Source organism: Aquarana catesbeiana, linkage group LG05, assembly GCF_042186555.1.
Source record: "Aquarana catesbeiana isolate 2022-GZ linkage group LG05, ASM4218655v1, whole genome shotgun sequence".
In the NCBI taxonomy this organism is placed as follows: Eukaryota; Metazoa; Chordata; class Amphibia; order Anura; family Ranidae; genus Aquarana; species Aquarana catesbeiana.
This window is the reverse complement of record NC_133328.1, coordinates 630,567,960-630,586,512: the sequence shown is the minus strand read 5'-3', so window position 1 is coordinate 630,586,512 and position 18,553 is coordinate 630,567,960. Positions and strand designations below refer to the sequence as shown.

General features: G+C 44.2%; 1 protein-coding gene across 1 annotated transcript in view; it reads right to left on the bottom strand.

The window, feature by feature from the left end:
- The window catches only part of LOC141146094 (uncharacterized), a 48,520-nt gene extending 38,069 nt beyond the window's left edge, over positions 1-10,451 (bottom strand). Inside the window, exon 1 of the mRNA XM_073632848.1 lies at positions 8,685-10,451. Within this exon, the coding sequence (XP_073488949.1) occupies positions 8,685-10,266 (1,582 nt within the window). The 5' untranslated portion in view covers positions 10,267-10,451. The remainder of the gene's footprint in view (positions 1-8,684) is intronic.
- Between the last annotated feature and the right edge of the window lie 8,102 nt (positions 10,452-18,553).

Sequence of the window (18,553 nt, the reverse complement as noted above, 5' to 3'; positions counted from 1 at the left end):
TCATTTTTTTTTTCACACAGTATTTGCGCAGCGATTTTTTAAACGCATTTTTTTGGGGAAAAACACACTTTTTAAAATTTTAATGCACTAAAACACACTATATTGCCCAAATGTTTGATGAAATAAAAAAGATGATCTTAGGCCGAGTACATGGATACCAAACATGACATGCTTTAAAATTGTGCACAAACGTGCAGTGGCGACAAACTAAATACATTTTTAAAAGCCTTTAAAAGCCTTTACAGGTTACCACTTTAGATTTACAGAGGAGGTCTACTGCTAAAATTACTGTCCTTGATCTGACCTTCGCGGTGATACCTCACATGCATGGTGCAATTGCTATTTACATTTGACGCCAGACCGACGCTTGCGTTTGTCTTTGCGTGAGAGCGGGGGGGGGCAGGGGTGTTTTGTTTTTTTTTGGTTTTTTTCTTTATTATTTTTTGCTTTTTTATCTTATTTTTAAACTTCCTTTCATTTTTTTTTTTTTTTTATCATTTTTATTGTTATCTCAGGGAATGTAAATATCCCCTATGATAGCAATAGGTAGTGACAGGTACTCTTTTTTTGAAAAAAATGGGGTCTCTTAGACCCTAGATCTCTCCTCTGCCCTCAAAGCATCTGACCACACCAAGATCGGTGTGATAAAATGCCTTCCCAATTTCCCAATGGCGCTGTTTACATCCGGCGAAATCTAAGTCATGAAATGCTCGTAGCTTCCAGTTTCTTAGGCCATAGATATGTTAGGAGCCACTCTGGTCTCTGACCAGCTCTATGGTCAGCTGGCTGAATCACCGGCTGCATTCTTAGGTTCCCTGTTGGGGCAGGAGAGCCAGAGAAATCATGGAAGACGGTGGGGGGCATTCCCTCCCACTGCTTGTAAAAGTAGTCTAGAGGCTAATTAGCCGCTAGGATTGCTTTTACATGAAAGCCGACTGATACCAAGATGATACCTAAACCTGCAGGCATCATTCTGGTATAACCACTGAAAGTCCAGCAACATACCATTACGTTGCTGGTCCTTGTTGGGAATATATTGTAATCTTTTTTTTTTCATGCAGCCTGTGGGCTGAACGAAAAAAAGAGATTGATCGGTGGGTATGTCCACCATTAGAATACCTCCCTTCATTCACCAACTTCTAATGATGGGCATACATCATTTATATATGCCGAAGCAGGGGGGCATTCTCCCGAAAAAGGTAGGAGCAAATCGCTCCTCCGCCCCTGCTGCCCCCATGCTTCGGCATATATCACCTCCGACAGCGCTGGAGTCACGGCTTTATATATCGTGGGAGCAAACGCTGTTGCTGTCAAGATAAATAAATCCACACTGCAGCTGAATGGCGTACCTGAAAACAAAAAAATTGTTAACAATAAAACACAGTAAACAGTAAATTTTAAAAAATTGCATACCTGAAAAGCAAACATGATAAAACATAATAACAATAAAACATTGCAGAATAGAATACAGTAAAAAAGAGCAGAACAATAGAGAGAGAATAGAGAGAGAGAGAGAACAATAAAACGACAACTATTTTTGTTTTTTTAATTTTATATATTTTTTTGTGTTTTTTTTGTTTTTACACTTTTTTTTGTAACTGTGACTTTTATAACTATAACCGGTTCCAGGTTCGGGTCTCTCGATGGTATCTTGGGAGACCCTGTGAAAGTGTGCCTAGTCTGTGCAATGCTGTACCCTACGCTAATACTCAACTAGTGTATGGTAGTGTTCAAAACATTCACCAATGCAAAGACCAGGATTATCAGGACAGGCTTGCTGCAGACACGACATCTTTTTTGGGGGGGTTCGTTGGGTAGGGGTACTCGGGATGACATAAAGAAAATGCCTCTCATGCAGCCGACTGCATTTGGTTGGGGATGTGAATGGGGGAATTACGGGCGCTGCAGAAGTGGTGGTTTCCCAATTAGGATTGGCAAATGCAACAGGAAGGGCACTATGGGCACGACGGGCCTGTGTTTGTCTTCTTGGTGGCAGCGGGACACTACTTGTGCTTGCCACCTCACCAGCTTGAACTGCACTTATGGGACTCGCCACGTCACCAAGTGTTACTGCAGTGCTGGTTTGACTACAACCGGGGTATACTAGGCCGCTGGTGCTTGCCAGTTCACTAAAACGCTACCAAAAAAACTGTTAGCGATCACAGGGATCAGTCCTGACTCTGCGAACGCTGCAGTTATGCGTTTAGTGTTTTGTAAGTGACAGTGATCGATCGATACTGCACTTGGGTGGGCTGGGCTGGGCGGAGGGGCAAAACGCAGGTGCTAGCAGGTATCTGGGCTGATCCCGCTAGCACTGTGTTTTTGGGAACCCTAAACTGCTGGGGACGCTAGTATAGATCTGATCGGATCAGATATTGATCCGTTCAGATACTATACCACTAAGGGAGGCGTATGCTGCGTGCATGGGTGTTATCGCTGCTGGCACTAACCTGATGCTGCCTGGGGCGACGCAGACCCTATCTGACCCTAAAACCTAAGTTATATCACCGCCGGGCGATCAGGGGATTAAACCTTTATTAGGTAATTAACGGCGGGTTCCCTGACACTATAAAAAATAAACTAACTAACCAGCGTCACCCGTAACAGTTATACGGTGATCACTGGTGAAAGGGTTAACTAGGGGGCAATCAAGGGGTTAAAACCTTTATTAGGTAGTATATGGGGGTCTCTGTCGCTATAAAACGCTGACGGCGAACCTAAATACTTGTCTCCCTAACTAGCGTCACCAGTGACACTAATACAGCGATCAGAAAAACGATTGCTTAGTGACACTGGCGATGTGGGGTGATCAAGGGGTTAAAACGGAAAATACCGACGCGAGGAGAGATGACATCACTTCCTCTGCTGCTGTTTACATTACAGCAGCAGAGGAAGATTTTCATTCGTTGGGAGCGATTGCGAGGGGATGGGCACGAATAAGTGGTCTCCCCCTCACCTCGGATCGCTCCCCTAACGAAGCCGACTGCCTCGGGCACCACGGGAAGCAGATCACGTACCAGGTACGTGATTTTGCCTGCCTATGCCATTCTGCCGCAGTATATCTGCGTTAGGCAGTCGGCAAGTGGTCAATGAGGAAAAAAATGAACTTAAATGATTTTAGCAAATGGCTGCAATATAACAAAGAATGAAACATTTAAGGGGGTCTGAATACTTTCCATCCCCACTGTAACTGTAATGCCCCGTACACACGGTCGGATTTTCCGACAGAAAAAGTGCAATCATATTGTGTTGTCGGAAATTCCGATCGTGTGTGGGCTCCATCGGACTTTTTCCGTCGGAAATTCTGACACACAAAGTTTAAGAGCAGGATATAAAATTTTCCGACAACAAAATCCGATTGGTTAAATACCGATCGTGTGTACACAAATCCGATGCACAAAGTGCCACGCATGCTCAGAATAAATTAAGAGACGAAAGCTATTAGCTACTGCCCCATTTATAGTTCCGATGTACGTGTTTTATGTCACCGTGTTCAGAACGATCAGATTTTCCAACAACTTTGTGCGACCGTGTGTATGCAAGACAAGTTTGAGCCAACATCCGTCTGAAAAAATCCATGGATTTTGTTGTCGGAATGTCCGATCAATGTCCGATCGTGTGTACGGGGCATAAGAGTCCTAAATATAACAAGACTTATAAATCAGCTTGAAACTTGGTCTGGGATTGCATCTCCAAATGGTGACCACCGCTTAATGTCTCACCTGGCAGTGGTGGAAGGGGACCATGGCTCTTAAGGCGTCAGCATACCAAGACATTTTGGACAATTTAATGCTCCCAACTTTGTGGGAACAGTTTGGGGATGGCCCCTTCTTGTTCCAACATCACTGTGCACCAGTGCACAAAGCAAGGTTCATAAAGACATGGATGAGCGAGTTTGGGGTGGAGAAACTTGACTGACCTGCACAGAGTCCTGACCTCAACCCGATAGAACACCTTTGGCATGAATTAGAGTGAAGATTGTGAGCCAGACCTTCTCATCCACGTCAATGCCTGACTTCACAAATGCACTTCTGGAGGAGTGGTCAAACGTTCCCATAGACACACTTCTAAACCTTGTGGACAGCCTTCCCAGAAGAGTTAAAGCTGTTATAGCTGCAAAGGGTGCGACAACTCAATATTGAACCCTACAGATTAAGACTGGGAGGTGTGTGTAAAGGCAGGCGTCCCAATACTTTTGGTAATATACAGCTGTGGTTTTGAGAATGACACAAATATTAATTTTCACAAAGTCTGCTGCTTCAGTGTTTTTAGATCTTTTTGTCAGATGTTACTATGGTATGTCAAAGGCTTTTATTGACAATTACATTAAGTTTATGCAAAGAGTCAGTATTTGCAGTGTTGACCCTTCTTTTTCAAGACCTCTGCAATTGGCCCTGGCATGCTGTCAATCAATTTCTGGGTCACATCCTGAATAAAGGCAGCCCATTCATGTCAATGCTTGGAGTCTAGTCAATGCTTGGAGTTTGTCAGAATTTGTGTTTTTTTGTTCACCCGTCTCTTGAGGATTGACCACAAGTTCTCAATGGGATTAAGGTCTGGGGGGGGTTTACTGGCCATGGAGCCAAAATGTTGATGTTTTGTTCCCCAAGCCACTTAGTTATCACTTTTGCCTTTTGGCAAGGTGCTCCACCATGCTGGAAAAGGCATTGTTCCTCACCAAACTATTATTGGATGGTTGGGAGAAGTTGCTCTCGGAGGATGTTTTTGTACCATTCTTTATTCATGTTCTTAGGCAAAATTGTGAGTGAGCCCACTCCCTTGTCTGAGAAGAGACCCCACACATGAATGGTCTCAGGAGGCTTTACTGTTGGCATGACACAGGACTGATGGTGGCGCTCACCTTTTCTTCTCCCGACAAGGTTTTTCCGGATGCCCCAAACAACCAAAAAGGGGATTCATCGGAGGAAATGACTTTACCCCAATCCTCAGCAGTCCAATCCCTGTACCTTTTTCAGAATATCAGTCTGTCTGATGTTTTTCCTGGAGAGAAGTGGCTTCTTTGCTGCCCTTCTTGACACCAGACCATCCTCCAAAAGTCTTCTCCTCACTGTGTGTGCCGATGTCCTCACACCTGCCTGCTGCCATTCCTGAGCAAGCTCTGCCCTGGTGGTGCCCCCGATCCCGCAGCTTGATCGACTGTAGAAGACGGTCCTGGCGCTTGGTGGACTTTCTTGGACGCCCTGAAGTCTTCTTCACAAATGCAGTGGAAATGTTTTTTTTATGGGATCAAGTTCATTTTCATGGCAAAGAGGGACAAATCTGGTCACTCTAAATAACATTCTGTAGAATATGCAAATCACCATCATAAAAAACAGAGGCAGCAGACTTTGTGAAAATGAATATTTGTGTCATTCTCAAAACTATTGGCCACAGCCAGTGGCATCGCTAGGGGGTGGCTTCTGGGGCTATAGCCTAGAATCTCGGGCTCGTAGCCCAGAGTCTCTACAGGGGTCCCCAGGGGAGGGGAGGCTCTCTGGGGACCCTGATGTAAGTGGGAGGCCCTATGGGGACCCTGATTTAAGGGGGGCTCTCTGGGCATCCTGATGCAAGGAGGAGGCTCTCTGGGAACCTTGATGCAAGGGGGAGGCTCTCTGGGGATCCTAATGTAGGGGAGGCTCCCTGGGGACCCTGATGTAAGGGGGGGGCTCTCTGGGGATATATACACACACACGTATATTATATACATGTGTATGCCCGCCCAAGCGTATGACTTTCTTTACTACATTGCTATGGGCTCTAGCCCCAGATCTTTTGTAGACCTAGCAATGCCCCTGGCCACGGCTGTATTGTATATATTTGAAAGCATTTGTACTTCACATTATTTCCTCACACCTGCCTAAAACTTTTGCACAGTATTGTACATGTACGCAGCAAAATGTTGAATTTAGATATTTCTTTTATAATATTGAACACTTCACATATTTGAAATAAACCTTATCAGTAATGCAAATGTAAAGGAATCCTCCAAAATAATGAAATAAAATTTGTTCCAAAATATCGTAATTCAAATTTGAATTTAACCGAATTCTTAAACCTGCTTTGATTCTAATGAAGAAAACGTGGCCTCTCACTACCTTCATGTATCAATGGCATGCTTCCATCCCTGGTTATATTACAGAAAATTGGAGAACGGAGATGGGACTTTAAATGAAGCATGTCATTGTAGGTGATAAATATACATTCAATTATATTCATTTGGATTTAGTTTGATGTCGTTAACCCGTCCGGGTTGTCCATGATTGTTTTAGGCCTACACAAGTAGAATAAATAGAATACAGGCACAATCATAAAAGATGAAATGTTTGTATTAATAATCACAATTTTATGCAGACAAATCAAGGGACATTAACTGATACAATTCTTGCAGAAAAATACGAGAGTCAAAAAATATATGACAATCCAAATTTTACATAAATCACACGATAAGAATACAAAATCAGAGAAAAAGTTAATTGAACTCAAGATAAGAATAGGCTTAGCTCGGCACCCTTAGTTTACAACCCAACGCGTTTCTTGGTTTCCTGCCAGTCATCAGGGGTGGGATGCACGTATTTTACTAAAAAATCGCCGTGACCTGGGGGGGTCCCAAGAAATTCCCTTGATTTACAGGGATTTCCTCTCACTTCCTGTTTGGCTATGGGACAGGAAGTGAAGGGAAATCTCAACAATGGGACACAGATGGCAGAAAAAAAAAAATCTGACGGGGTTATAACCCTCCCTTGATCTATCCAAAATGAAAAAACAAGTTTTGCCTTCAGTTCTACTTTAATGCAATTATGTATTCATTAAAAAGCTTATTTTTAAGCATAGAACTGTTGTATATATCTGAATTGGTCCTGATATCACTTCCTGTAATCACCTACACAGCAGCATGGGGGGAGGGGCAGCACTCTGAGCCAATTAGAGCTTTACAGCTTTGTACACTTCTGTCTGACAGCAACAATAAACCACAATGAAGATAACAACCAACTTTACTCATTTCCTTTACTTTGGTCTATTAAATATACACTTGAAAGAATATTGTTATAGCTATTCAATTAGTGTACAAATCCCCCTGTGAATCCTGCCAGAAATCCAGTGCTGTCCTGTGCACTCTGCAGTCTGATATTAACCGCTTCCAGTCCGGGCCAATTCTGACATTCCTCTCCTATATGTAAAAATCAGCATTGTTTTGCTAGAAAACTGCCCAGAGCCCCCAAACATCATAGATTGTTTAAAGCAGAGGCCCTAGAGAATAAAATGGTGGGTGTTGCATATTTTTATATTTGCACAGCGTCTTTTTAAATGCAAATTTTTTTGAGAAAAAAAAAAAAGTAATGTATTTTAATACACACACAATTTTAAAACACAATATATTACCCATATGGTGAAATATAAAAGATGATGTTATGCTGAGTAAATAGATACCCAACATGTCATGCTTTAAAACTGCGTACGCTCGTGGAATGGCGCCAAAAAACGACAGTACCTAAAAATCTACAGTGTACAGTACCATGAGTGAGTGGTGTCATCCTAGGACAGGAAGTGTGTTACTGGCAGGATCTCTAGGTAAAAACTGCAAAAAAAAAAAAGACTGAAAAAAGAAAACCAATGCAGTCAGCACATCTAAGTATTGGCAAGCTGCAATAGTGTACATTACATTTTCTGCAAATTTAGAATAATCATTCAAATTATAATCAATGATAATAATCTTATCCTGACCACTAACACTTAGGGCCGGTTCACACCACATGCAGTCCAGTGCGGTTTTTTTCTGCATCAAAAATGCATAGAAAGTAGGTTATATGGTTTTCAATGGCATCGTTCACACCAGTGCTTGCAGTTCCAGTGCGTTCCAGTTGCAGAAAAAAAAGTAGAACATGCTGCATTTTTCCTGCACTGGACTGAACAGGAACGCTGTAAAACGCATCAAAAACGCACCGGAATGCACCAAAAACGCATTGCAACACACTTGTCCTTATTTATGGTTAAGAAAAAAGTGGGGGAAAAAAAAAGCACTGGACTGCATCAAAAACGCACTGGAATGCATCAAAAACGCACATGCAGAAAAGCACCTGGAACACATCCGGGCCAGTTTACATCATAGAAACGCAGTCCGGATGCGCTCCAGATGCTTTTTTAAATGCGCATTTTTGATGCAGTCCAGTCCAGTTCCCCTCCTTTTTTTTCTTAACCTTAAATAAGAACATGGGTGTTGCAGTGCGTTTTTGGTGCGTTCCCGTGAGTTTTTGATGCTTTTTACAGCGTTCCAGTACAGTCCAGTGCAGAAAAAATGCAGCATCTTCTACTTTTTTTTCTGCAACTGAAACGCACTGGAACTGCAAGCACTGGTGTGAACGATGCCATTGAAAACCATATAACCTACTTTCTATGCGTTTTTTGATGCAGAAAAAAAAACGCACTGGATTGCATGTGGTGTGAACTGGCCCTTAATGAACCCCTGAAAACCCCAAATCTTATTATTGTCACTATAAGAGAATAAATCACACTTTCCTGTGCTGAGATTTCTCAATGCTGTGACTGTTTGTGTTGGGAACCTTTAGATTTATGACATATGGAATATGAATCTTCTGCATTATTCCATTAGTTACAAATAATCAGATTCAGATTTCTGTGATGTCAGCAGGTTTGGGCAGATTTTCTGTTATATTATTATTTCTCACGTCGCCTTTCACCCCCAGATATTGTTATAGAACCTTCTCTTACATATAACCCGGCATGGAGGGGCTCAGTGAAGGTGGTGGTGAAGGTGTGGAGGTGTCGGATCGGGTCACACAGATCATAAAAGGACAGCTGCCCGGCCTCATAATCCACATAGATCCTGACTCTGTTACTGGAGAGATCGGGAGATATTCTGATCTGTTTATTGTCATGTCTTAGATAACACACACCTCTATACCTGTGCAAACCCCAGGACTTGTTATTATATCCAATCCCTGACTGCCATCCTCCCCTCTCTATACTGGGATAACACATCCCGACTATGTATTGTTCTGCCTCACTGACATCCACTTCCCAGTAATGTCGCCCCGAGGAAAATCTCTGACTGCTTAATACCTGGGCCCAGAACTGAAATCTCTCCGGTGTTTCTGGATGATTCTGCTTTATATCTGACCTGGATACAGTTTTCATGTCATCTGATATCAGTAGATTATTCTGAGCTGTGTTCACATCCAGTAATATGTCTGAAGCTTCCTGTATATAGAAGAATACATTTACCCCTTTTATCATATCAGATAACCCTGTGTGTAATGTGTGTGAGATTCCAGACACATCCAGATCCCCTCCATCATGGAGGAGTCTATCATGTCTCTCTCTGTCCTCATCATCTCCCTCCTCAGTATCACACAAGTCCCCTGTGTCTGATTCCTGTAGGACAGTCAGTGGGTCAGTCATGTTACACAGCTCCTCAATGTCCTCCATCTTCCTGGACAGATCCTCCTTCTTTATTTCCAGCTGATGGATCAGATCAGACAATGAGATCTGCTCTTCCTGGCTGGAGATGTTCCTCAGGACTCTCTTCTCCAGGTCCTCCAGATGTCTCCTGAGCTCTATGAACAGGGCAGTGACTCTCTCTGTTAGATCAGCTGATTTTTCTTGTACTTTTCTCCTGCGATCCTGCAGACTCTGGACTCTTTTCTCCGTCTCCTCTCTCTCTGTCATCAGTTTCTGTAGAACATTTCTCAGTTTCTGTATCTTCTTCTCAGAGGCCTCATCCAGAGTCTCCACCTTGTGTCCCCGGTGTTCTCCGGCCAAACTGCAGGACACACAGATACAGGCAGAGTCCTCAGTGCAGTAATATTTAACAAGTTCTCTATGGATGGAGCATTTTCTCTTCTCCATGGAAGTGGTGGGATCAGTAAGGACATGTTCTGGTGACTTGCTGTGGACTCTCAGGTGATTATCACACAAAGAAGCTTCACAATGCAGACAGGATTTAACAGCAGGTACAGGAGAGTGATAGCAGTAAGTACAGAAGATTCCAGTCTTCCCTTCTTCCAGCTGAGTAGATCGGAAAGCCTCCACTATGTTACGTAGTGTTATGTTCCTCTGCAGTACAGGCCGATCCTGGAACTCTTCTCTGCACTGAGGACAGGAATAACCTCCAGATCTCTCCTGTGTATCCAACACACAATCAATACAGACCTGGCAGAAGTTGTGACCACATCTCAGGTTTACAGGATCTGTATAAATGTCCAGACAGATGGAACAGTCCAGCTCTTGTCTCACATCAGCAGACGCCATCGCTGACAGCAGAAGAGAGAAATGAAAGTCTCTGAGACTGAAAATCCAAAGGTCATCTCACGGTAGTGGCTAGTTCCCATCCTGCAGATTAACCTTGTGATGTCACAGGAAACATGTGACCAGGAAGCAGGAAATCGAGGGCGGGAACGTGAAATGAATAGAAGTGAATAGGAGGCTGCAGGCAGAGCAGAGCAGATCACACGTTTTCACCCCGAAGGTCTCTCCCTCCATCAATCTTCTTTCATATTATATCTTCTCTGTTACTTTCTCTCTGTATACCTCTCCACCTCTCTCTGTATACCTCTCCCTGTATTCCTCTCCACCTCTCTCTTTATATCTCCCTGTATACCTCTCCACCTCTCTCTGTATATCTCCCTGTATACCTCTCCACCTCTCTCTGTATATCTCCCTGTATACCTCTCCACCTCTCTCTGTATATCTCCCTGTATACCTCTCCACCTCTCTCTGTATATCTCCCTGTATACCTCTCCACCTCTCTGTATATCTCCCTGTATACCTCTCCACCTCTCTCTTTATATCTCTCTGTATTCCTCTCCACCTCTCTCTGTATATCTCCCTGTATACCTCTCCACCTCTCTCTGTATATCTCCCTGTATACCTCTCCACCTCTCTGTATATCTCCCTGTATACCTCTCCACCTCTCTCTGTATATCTCCCTGTATACCTCTCCACCTCTCTCTGTATATCTCCCTGTATACCTCTCCACCTCTCTCTGTATATCTCCCTGTATACCTCTCCACCTCTCTCTGTATATCTCCCTGTATACCTCTCCACCTCTCTGTATATCTCCCTGTATACCTCTCCACCTCTCTCTTTATATCTCTCTGTATTCCTCTCCACCTCTCTCTGTATATCTCCCTGTATACCTCTCCACCTCTCTCTTTATATCTCCCTGTATACCTCTCCACCTCTCTCTGTATATCTCCCTGTATACCTCTCCACCTCTCTCTTTATATCTCTCTGTATTCCTCTCCACCTCTCTCTGTATATCTCCCTGTATACCTCTCCACCTCTCTCTTTATATCTCTCTGTATACCTCTCCACCTCTCTCTGTATATCTCTCTGTATTCCTCTCCACCTCTCTCTTTATATCTCTCTGTATACCTCTCCACCTCTCTCTGTATATCTTCCTGTATACCTCTCCACCTCTCTCTGTATATCTCTCTGTATACCTCTCCACCTCTCTCTTTATATCTCTCTGTATACCTCTCCACCTCTCTCTGTATATCTCCCTGTATACCTCTCCACCTCTCTCTTTATATCTCTCTGTATTCCTCTCCACCTCTCTCTGTATATCTCCCTGTATACCTCTCTCTGTATATCTCCCTGTATACCTCTCCACCACTCTCTTTATATCTCTCTGTATACCTCTCCACCTCTCTCTTTATATCTCTCTGTATACCTCTCCACCTCTCTCTGTATATCTCCCTGTATACCTCTCCACCTCTCTCTTTATATCTCTCTGTATTCCTCTCCACCTCTCTCTGTATATCTCCCTGTATACCTCTCCACCACTCTCTTTATATCTCTCTGTATACCTCTCCACCTCTCTCTGTATATCTCCCTGTATAACTCTCCACCTCTCTCTTTATATCTCTCTGTATACCTCTCCACCTCTCTCTGTATATCTTCCTGTATACCTCTCCACCTCTCTCTGTATATCTTCCTGTATACCTCTCCACCTCTCTCTGTATATCTCCCTGTATACCTCTCCACCTCTCTGTATATCTCCCTGTATACCTCTCCACCTCTCTGTATATCTCCCTGTATACCTCTCCACCTCTCTCTGTATATCTCCCTGTATACCTCTCCACCACTCTCTTTATATCTCTCTGTATACCTCTCCACCTCTCTCTGTATATCTCCCTGTATAACTCTCCACCTCTCTCTTTATATCTCTCTGTATACCTCTCCACCTCTCTCTGTATATCTTCCTGTATACCTCTCCACCTCTCTCTGTATATCTCCCTGTATACCTCTCCACCTCTCTCTGTATATCTCCCTGTATACCTCTCCACCTCTCTCTTTATATCTCTCTGTATTCCTCTCCACCTCTCTCTGTATTTCTCCCTGTATACCTCTCCACCTCTCTCTTTATATCTCCCTGTATACCTCTCCACCTCTCTCTGTATATCTCCCTGTATACCTCTCCACCTCTCTCTTTATATCTCTCTGTATACCTCTCCACCTCTCTCTGTATATCTCCCTGTATACCTCTCCACCTCTCTCTGTATATCTCCCTGTATACCTCTCCACCTCTCTCTGTATATCTCCCTGTATACCTCTCCACCTCTCTGTATATCTCCCTGTATACCTCTCCACCTCTCTGTATATCTCCCTGTATACCTCTCCACCTCTCTCTGTATATCTCTCTGTATTCCTCTCCACCTCTCTCTGTATATCTCCCTGTATACCTCTCCACCTCTCTCTTTATATCTCTCTGTATTCCTCTCCACCTCTCTCTGTATATCTCCCTGTATACCTCTCCACCTCTCTCTTTATATCTCTCTGTATTCCTCTCCACCTCTCTCTGTATATCTCCCTGTATACCTCTCCACCTCTCTCTTTATATCTCTCTCTATTCCTCTCCACCTCTCTCTTTATATCTCCCTGTATACCTCTCCACCTCTCTCTTTATATCTCCCTGTATACCTCTCCACCTCTCTCTGTATATCTCCCTGTATACCTCTCCACCTCTCTCTGTATATCTCCCTGTATACCTCTCCACCTCTCTCTGTATATCTCCCTGTATACCTCTCCACCTCTCTCTGTATATCTCCCTGTATACCTCTCCACCTCTCTGTATATCTCCCTGTATACCTCTCCACCTCTCTGTATATCTCCCTGTATACCTCTCCACCTCTCTCTTTATATCTCTCTGTATTCCTCTCCACCTCTCTCTGTATATCTCCCTGTATACCTCTCTGTATATCTCCCTGTATACCTCTCCACCTCTCTGTATATCTCCCTGTATACCTCTCCACCTCTCTCTTTATATCTCTCTCTATTCCTCTCCACCTCTCTCTTTATATCTCCCTGTATACCTCTCCACCTCTCTCTGTATATCTCCCTGTATACCTCTCCACCTCTCTCTGTATATCTCCCTGTATACCTCTCCACCTCTCTCTGTATATCTCCCTGTATACCTCTCCACCTCTCTCTGTATATCTCCCTGTATACCTCTCCACCTCTCTGTATATCTCCCTGTATACCTCTCCACCTCTCTGTATATCTCCCTGTATACCTCTCCACCTCTCTCTTTATATCTCTCTGTATTCCTCTCCACCTCTCTCTGTATATCTCCCTGTATACCTCTCCACCTCTCTGTATATCTCCCTGTATACCTCTCCACCTCTCTGTATATCTCCCTGTATACCTCTCCACCTCTCTCTTTATATCTCTCTCTATTCCTCTCCACCTCTCTCTTTATATCTCCCTGTATACCTCTCCACCTCTCTCTGTATATCTCCCTGTATACCTCTCCACCTCTCTCTGTATATCTCCCTGTATACCTCTCCACCTCTCTCTGTATATCTCCCTGTATACCTCTCCACCTCTCTGTATATCTCCCTGTATACCTCTCCACCTCTCTGTATATCTCCCTGTATACCTCTCCACCTCTCTCTGTATATCTCCCTGTATACCTCTCCACCTCTCTCTTTATATCTCTCTGTATTCCTCTCCACCTCTCTCTGTATATCTTCCTGTATACCTCTCCACCTCTCTCTGTATATCTCTCTGTATTCCTCTCCACCTCTCTCTTTATATCTCTCTGTATACCTCTCCACCTCTCTCTGTATATCTCCCTGTATACCTCTCCACCTCTCTCTTTATATCTCTCTGTATTCCTCTCCACCTCTCTCTGTATATCTTCCTGTATACCTCTCCACCTCTCTCTGTATATCTCTCTGTATTCCTCTCCACCTCTCTCTTTATATCTCTCTGTATACCTCTCCACCTCTCTCTGTATATCTCCCTGTATACCTCTCCACCTCTCTCTTTATATCTCTCTGTATTCCTCTCCACCTCTCTCTGTATATCTTCCTGTATACCTCTCCACCTCTCTCTGTATATCTCTCTGTATACCTCTCCACCTCTCTCTTTATATCTCTCTGTATACCTCTCCACCTCTCTCTGTATATCTCCCTGTATACCTCTCCACCTCTCTCTTTATATCTCTCTGTATTCCTCTCCACCTCTCTCTGTATATCTCCCTGTATACCTCTCCACCTCTCTCTGTATATCTCCCTGTATACCTCTCCACCACTCTCTTTATATCTCTCTGTATACCTCTCCACCTCTCTCTGTATATCTCCCTGTATAACTCTCCACCTCTCTCTTTATATCTCTCTGTATACCTCTCCACCTCTCTCTGTATATCTCCCTGTATACCTCTCCACCTCTCTCTTTATATCTCTCTGTATTCCTCTCCACCTCTCTCTGTATATCTTCCTGTATACCTCTCCACCTCTCTCTGTATATCTTCCTGTATACCTCTCCACCTCTCTCTGTATATCTCCCTGTATACCTCTCCACCTCTCTCTGTATATCTCCCTGTATACCTCTCCACCTCTCTCTGTATATCTCCCTGTATACCTCTCCACCTCTCTGTATATCTCCCTGTATACCTCTCCACCTCTCTCTGTATACCTCCCTGTATTCCTCTCCACCTCTCTCTGTATTTCTCCCTGTATACCTCTCCACCTCTCTCTGTATTTCTCCCTGTATACCTCTCCACCTCTCTCTTTATATCTCCCTGTATACCTCTCCACCTCTCTCTGTATATCGCCCTGTATACCTCTCCACCTCTCTCTTTATATCTCTCTGTATTCCTCTCCACCTCTCTCTGTATATCTCCCTGTATACCTCTCCACCTCTCTCTTTATATCTCTCTGTATTCCTCTCCACCTCTCTCTGTATATCTCCCTGTATACCTCTCCACCTCTCTCTGTATATCTCCCTGTATACCTCTCCACCTCTCTCTGTATATCTCCCTGTATACCTCTCCACCTCTCTGTATATCTCCCTGTATACCTCTCCACCTCTCTGTATATCTCCCTGTATACCTCTCCACCTCTCTGTATATCTCCCTGTATACCTCTCCACCTCTCTGTATATCTCCCTGTATACCTCTCCACCTCTCTCTTTATATCTCTCTCTATTCCTCTCCACCTCTCTCTTTATATCTCCCTGTATACCTCTCCACCTCTCTCTGTATATCTCCCTGTATACCTCTCCACCTCTCTGTATATCTCCCTGTATACCTCTCCACCTCTCTCTGTATATCTCCCTGTATACCTCTCCACCTCTCTCTGTATATCTCCCTGTATACCTCTCCACCTCTCTCTGTATATCTCCCTGTATACCTCTCCACCTCTCTCTGTATATCTCCCTGTATACCTCTCCACCTCTCTCTGTATATCTCCCTGTATACCTCTCCACCTCTCTCTGTATATCTCCCTGTATACCTCTCCACCTCTCTCTGTATATCTCCCTGTATACCTCTCCACCTCTCTGTATATCTCCCTGTATACCTCTCCACCTCTCTCTGTATATCTCCCTGTATTCCTCTCCACCTCTCTCTTTATATCTCCCTGTATTCCTCTCCACCTCTCTCTTTATATCTCTCTGTATTCCTCTCCACCTCTCTCTGTATATCTCCCTGTATACCTCTCCACCTCTCTCTGTATATCTCCCTGTATACCTCTCCACCTCTCTCTTTATATCTCTCTGTATTCCTCTCCACCTCTCTCTGTATATCTCCCTGTATACCTCTCCACCTCTCTCTTTATATCTCTCTGTATACCTCTCCACCTCTCTCTGTATATCTCCCTGTATACCTCTCCACCTCTCTCTGTATATCTCCCTGTATACCTCTCCACCTCTCTCTTTATATCTCTCTGTATTCCTCTCCACCTCTCTCTGTATATCTCCCTGTATACCTCTCCACCTCTCTCTGTATATCTCCCTGTATAACTCTCCACCTCTCTCTTTATATCTCTCTGTATACCTCTCCACCTCTCTCTGTATATCTCCCTGTATACCTCTCCACCTCTCTCTTTATATCTCTCTGTATTCCTCTCCACCTCTCTCTGTATATCTTCCTGTATACCTCTCCACCTCTCTCTGTATATCTCCCTGTATACCTCTCCACCTCTCTGTATATCTCCCTGTATACCTCTCCACCTCTCTCTGTATACCTCCCTGTATTCCTCTCCACCTCTCTCTGTGTATCTCCCTGTATACCTCTCCACCTCTCTCTTTATATCTCCCTGTATACCTCTCCACCTCTCTCTGTATATCTCCCTGTATACCTCTCCACCTCTCTCTTTATATCTCTCTGTATTCCTCTCCACCTCTCTCTGTATATCTCCCTGTATACCTCTCCACCTCTCTCTGTATATCTCCCTGTATACCTCTCCACCTCTCTGTATATCTCCCTGTATACCTCTCCACCTCTCTCTTTATATCTCTCTCTATTCCTCTCCACCTCTCTCTTTATATCTCCCTGTATACCTCTCCACCTCTCTCTGTATATCTCCCTGTATACCTCTCCACCTCTCTCTGTCTATCTCCTGTATACCTCTCCACCTCTCTCTGTATATCTCCCTGTATACCTCTCCACTCTCTCTGTATATCTCCCTGTATACCTCTCCACCTCTCTCTGTATATCTCCCTGTATACCTCTCCACCTCTCTCTGTATATCTCCCTGTATACCTCTCCACCTCTCTCTGTATATCTCCCTGTATACCTCTCCACCTCTCTCTGTATATCTCTCTGTATACCTCTCCACCTCTCTCTTTATATCTCTCTGTGTACCTCTCCAACCTCTCTCTGTATATCTCCCTGTATACCTCTCCACCTCTCTCTTTATATCTCTCTGTATTCCTCTCCACCTCTCTGTATATCTCCCTGTATACCTCTCCACCTCTCTCTGTATATCTCCCTGTATACCTCTCCACCACTCTCTTTATATCTCTCTGTATACCTCTCCACCTCTCTCTGTATATCTCCCTGTATAACTCTCCACCTCTCTCTTTATATCTCTCTGTATACCTCTCCACCACTCTCTTTATATCTCTCTGTATACCTCTCCACCTCTCTCTGTATATCTCCCTGTATACCTCTCCACCTCTCTCTTTATATCTCTCTGTATTCCTCTCCACCTCTCTCTGTATATCTTCCTGTATACCTCTCCACCTCCTCTGTATATCTCCCTGTATACCTCTCCACCTCTCTGTATATCTCCCTGTATACCTCTCCACCTCTCTCTGTATACCTCCCTGTATTCCTCTCCACCTCTCTCTGTATATCTCCCTTTATACCTCTCCACCTCTCTCTTTATATCTCCCTGTATACCTCTCCACCTCTCTCTGTATATCTCCCTGTATACCTCTCCACCTCTCTCTTTATATCTCTCTGTATTCCTCTCCACCTCTCTCTGTATATCTCCCTGTATACCTCTCCACCTCTCTCTTTATATCTCTCTGTATTCCTCTCCACCTCTCTCTGTATACCTCTCCACCTCTCTCTGTATATCTCTCCACCTCTCTCTGTATCTCTCCCTGTATACCCTTCTCTGTATCTCTCCCTGTATACCCTTCTCTGTATCTCTCCCTGTATACCCTTCTCTGTATCTCTCCCTGTATACCCTTCTCTGTATCTCTCCCTGTATACCCTTCTCTGTATCTCTCCCTGTATACCCTTCTCTGTATCTCTCCCTGTATACCCTTCTCTGTATCTCTCCCTGTATCTCTCCTGTATACCCCTCTCTGTATCTCTCCCTGTATACCCCTCTCTGTATCTCTCCCTGTATACCCCTCTCTGTATCTCTCCCTGTATACCCCTCTCTGTATCTCTCCCTGTATACCCCTCTCTGTATCTCTCCCTGTATACCCCTCTCTGTATCTCTCCCTGTATACCCCTCTCTGTATCTCTCCCTGTATACCCCTCTCTGTATCTCTCCCTGTATACCCCTCTCTGTATACCCTTCTCTGTATATCTCCCTCTATACCTCTTCACCTCTCTCTGTATATCTCCCTCTATACCTCTCCACCTCTCTGTATATCTCCCTGTATACCCTTCTCTGTATATCTCCGTGTATACCTCTTTCTCTGTATATCTCCCTCTATACCCCTTTCTCTATCTTTCTCTCTCTCCCCTCTCTCTCCCCTCTCTCTCTCTCTCTCCCCCCCTCTCTCTCTCCCCCCCTCTCTCTCTCTCCCCCCTCTCTCTCTCCTCCCCCCTCTCTCCTCTCCTCCCCCC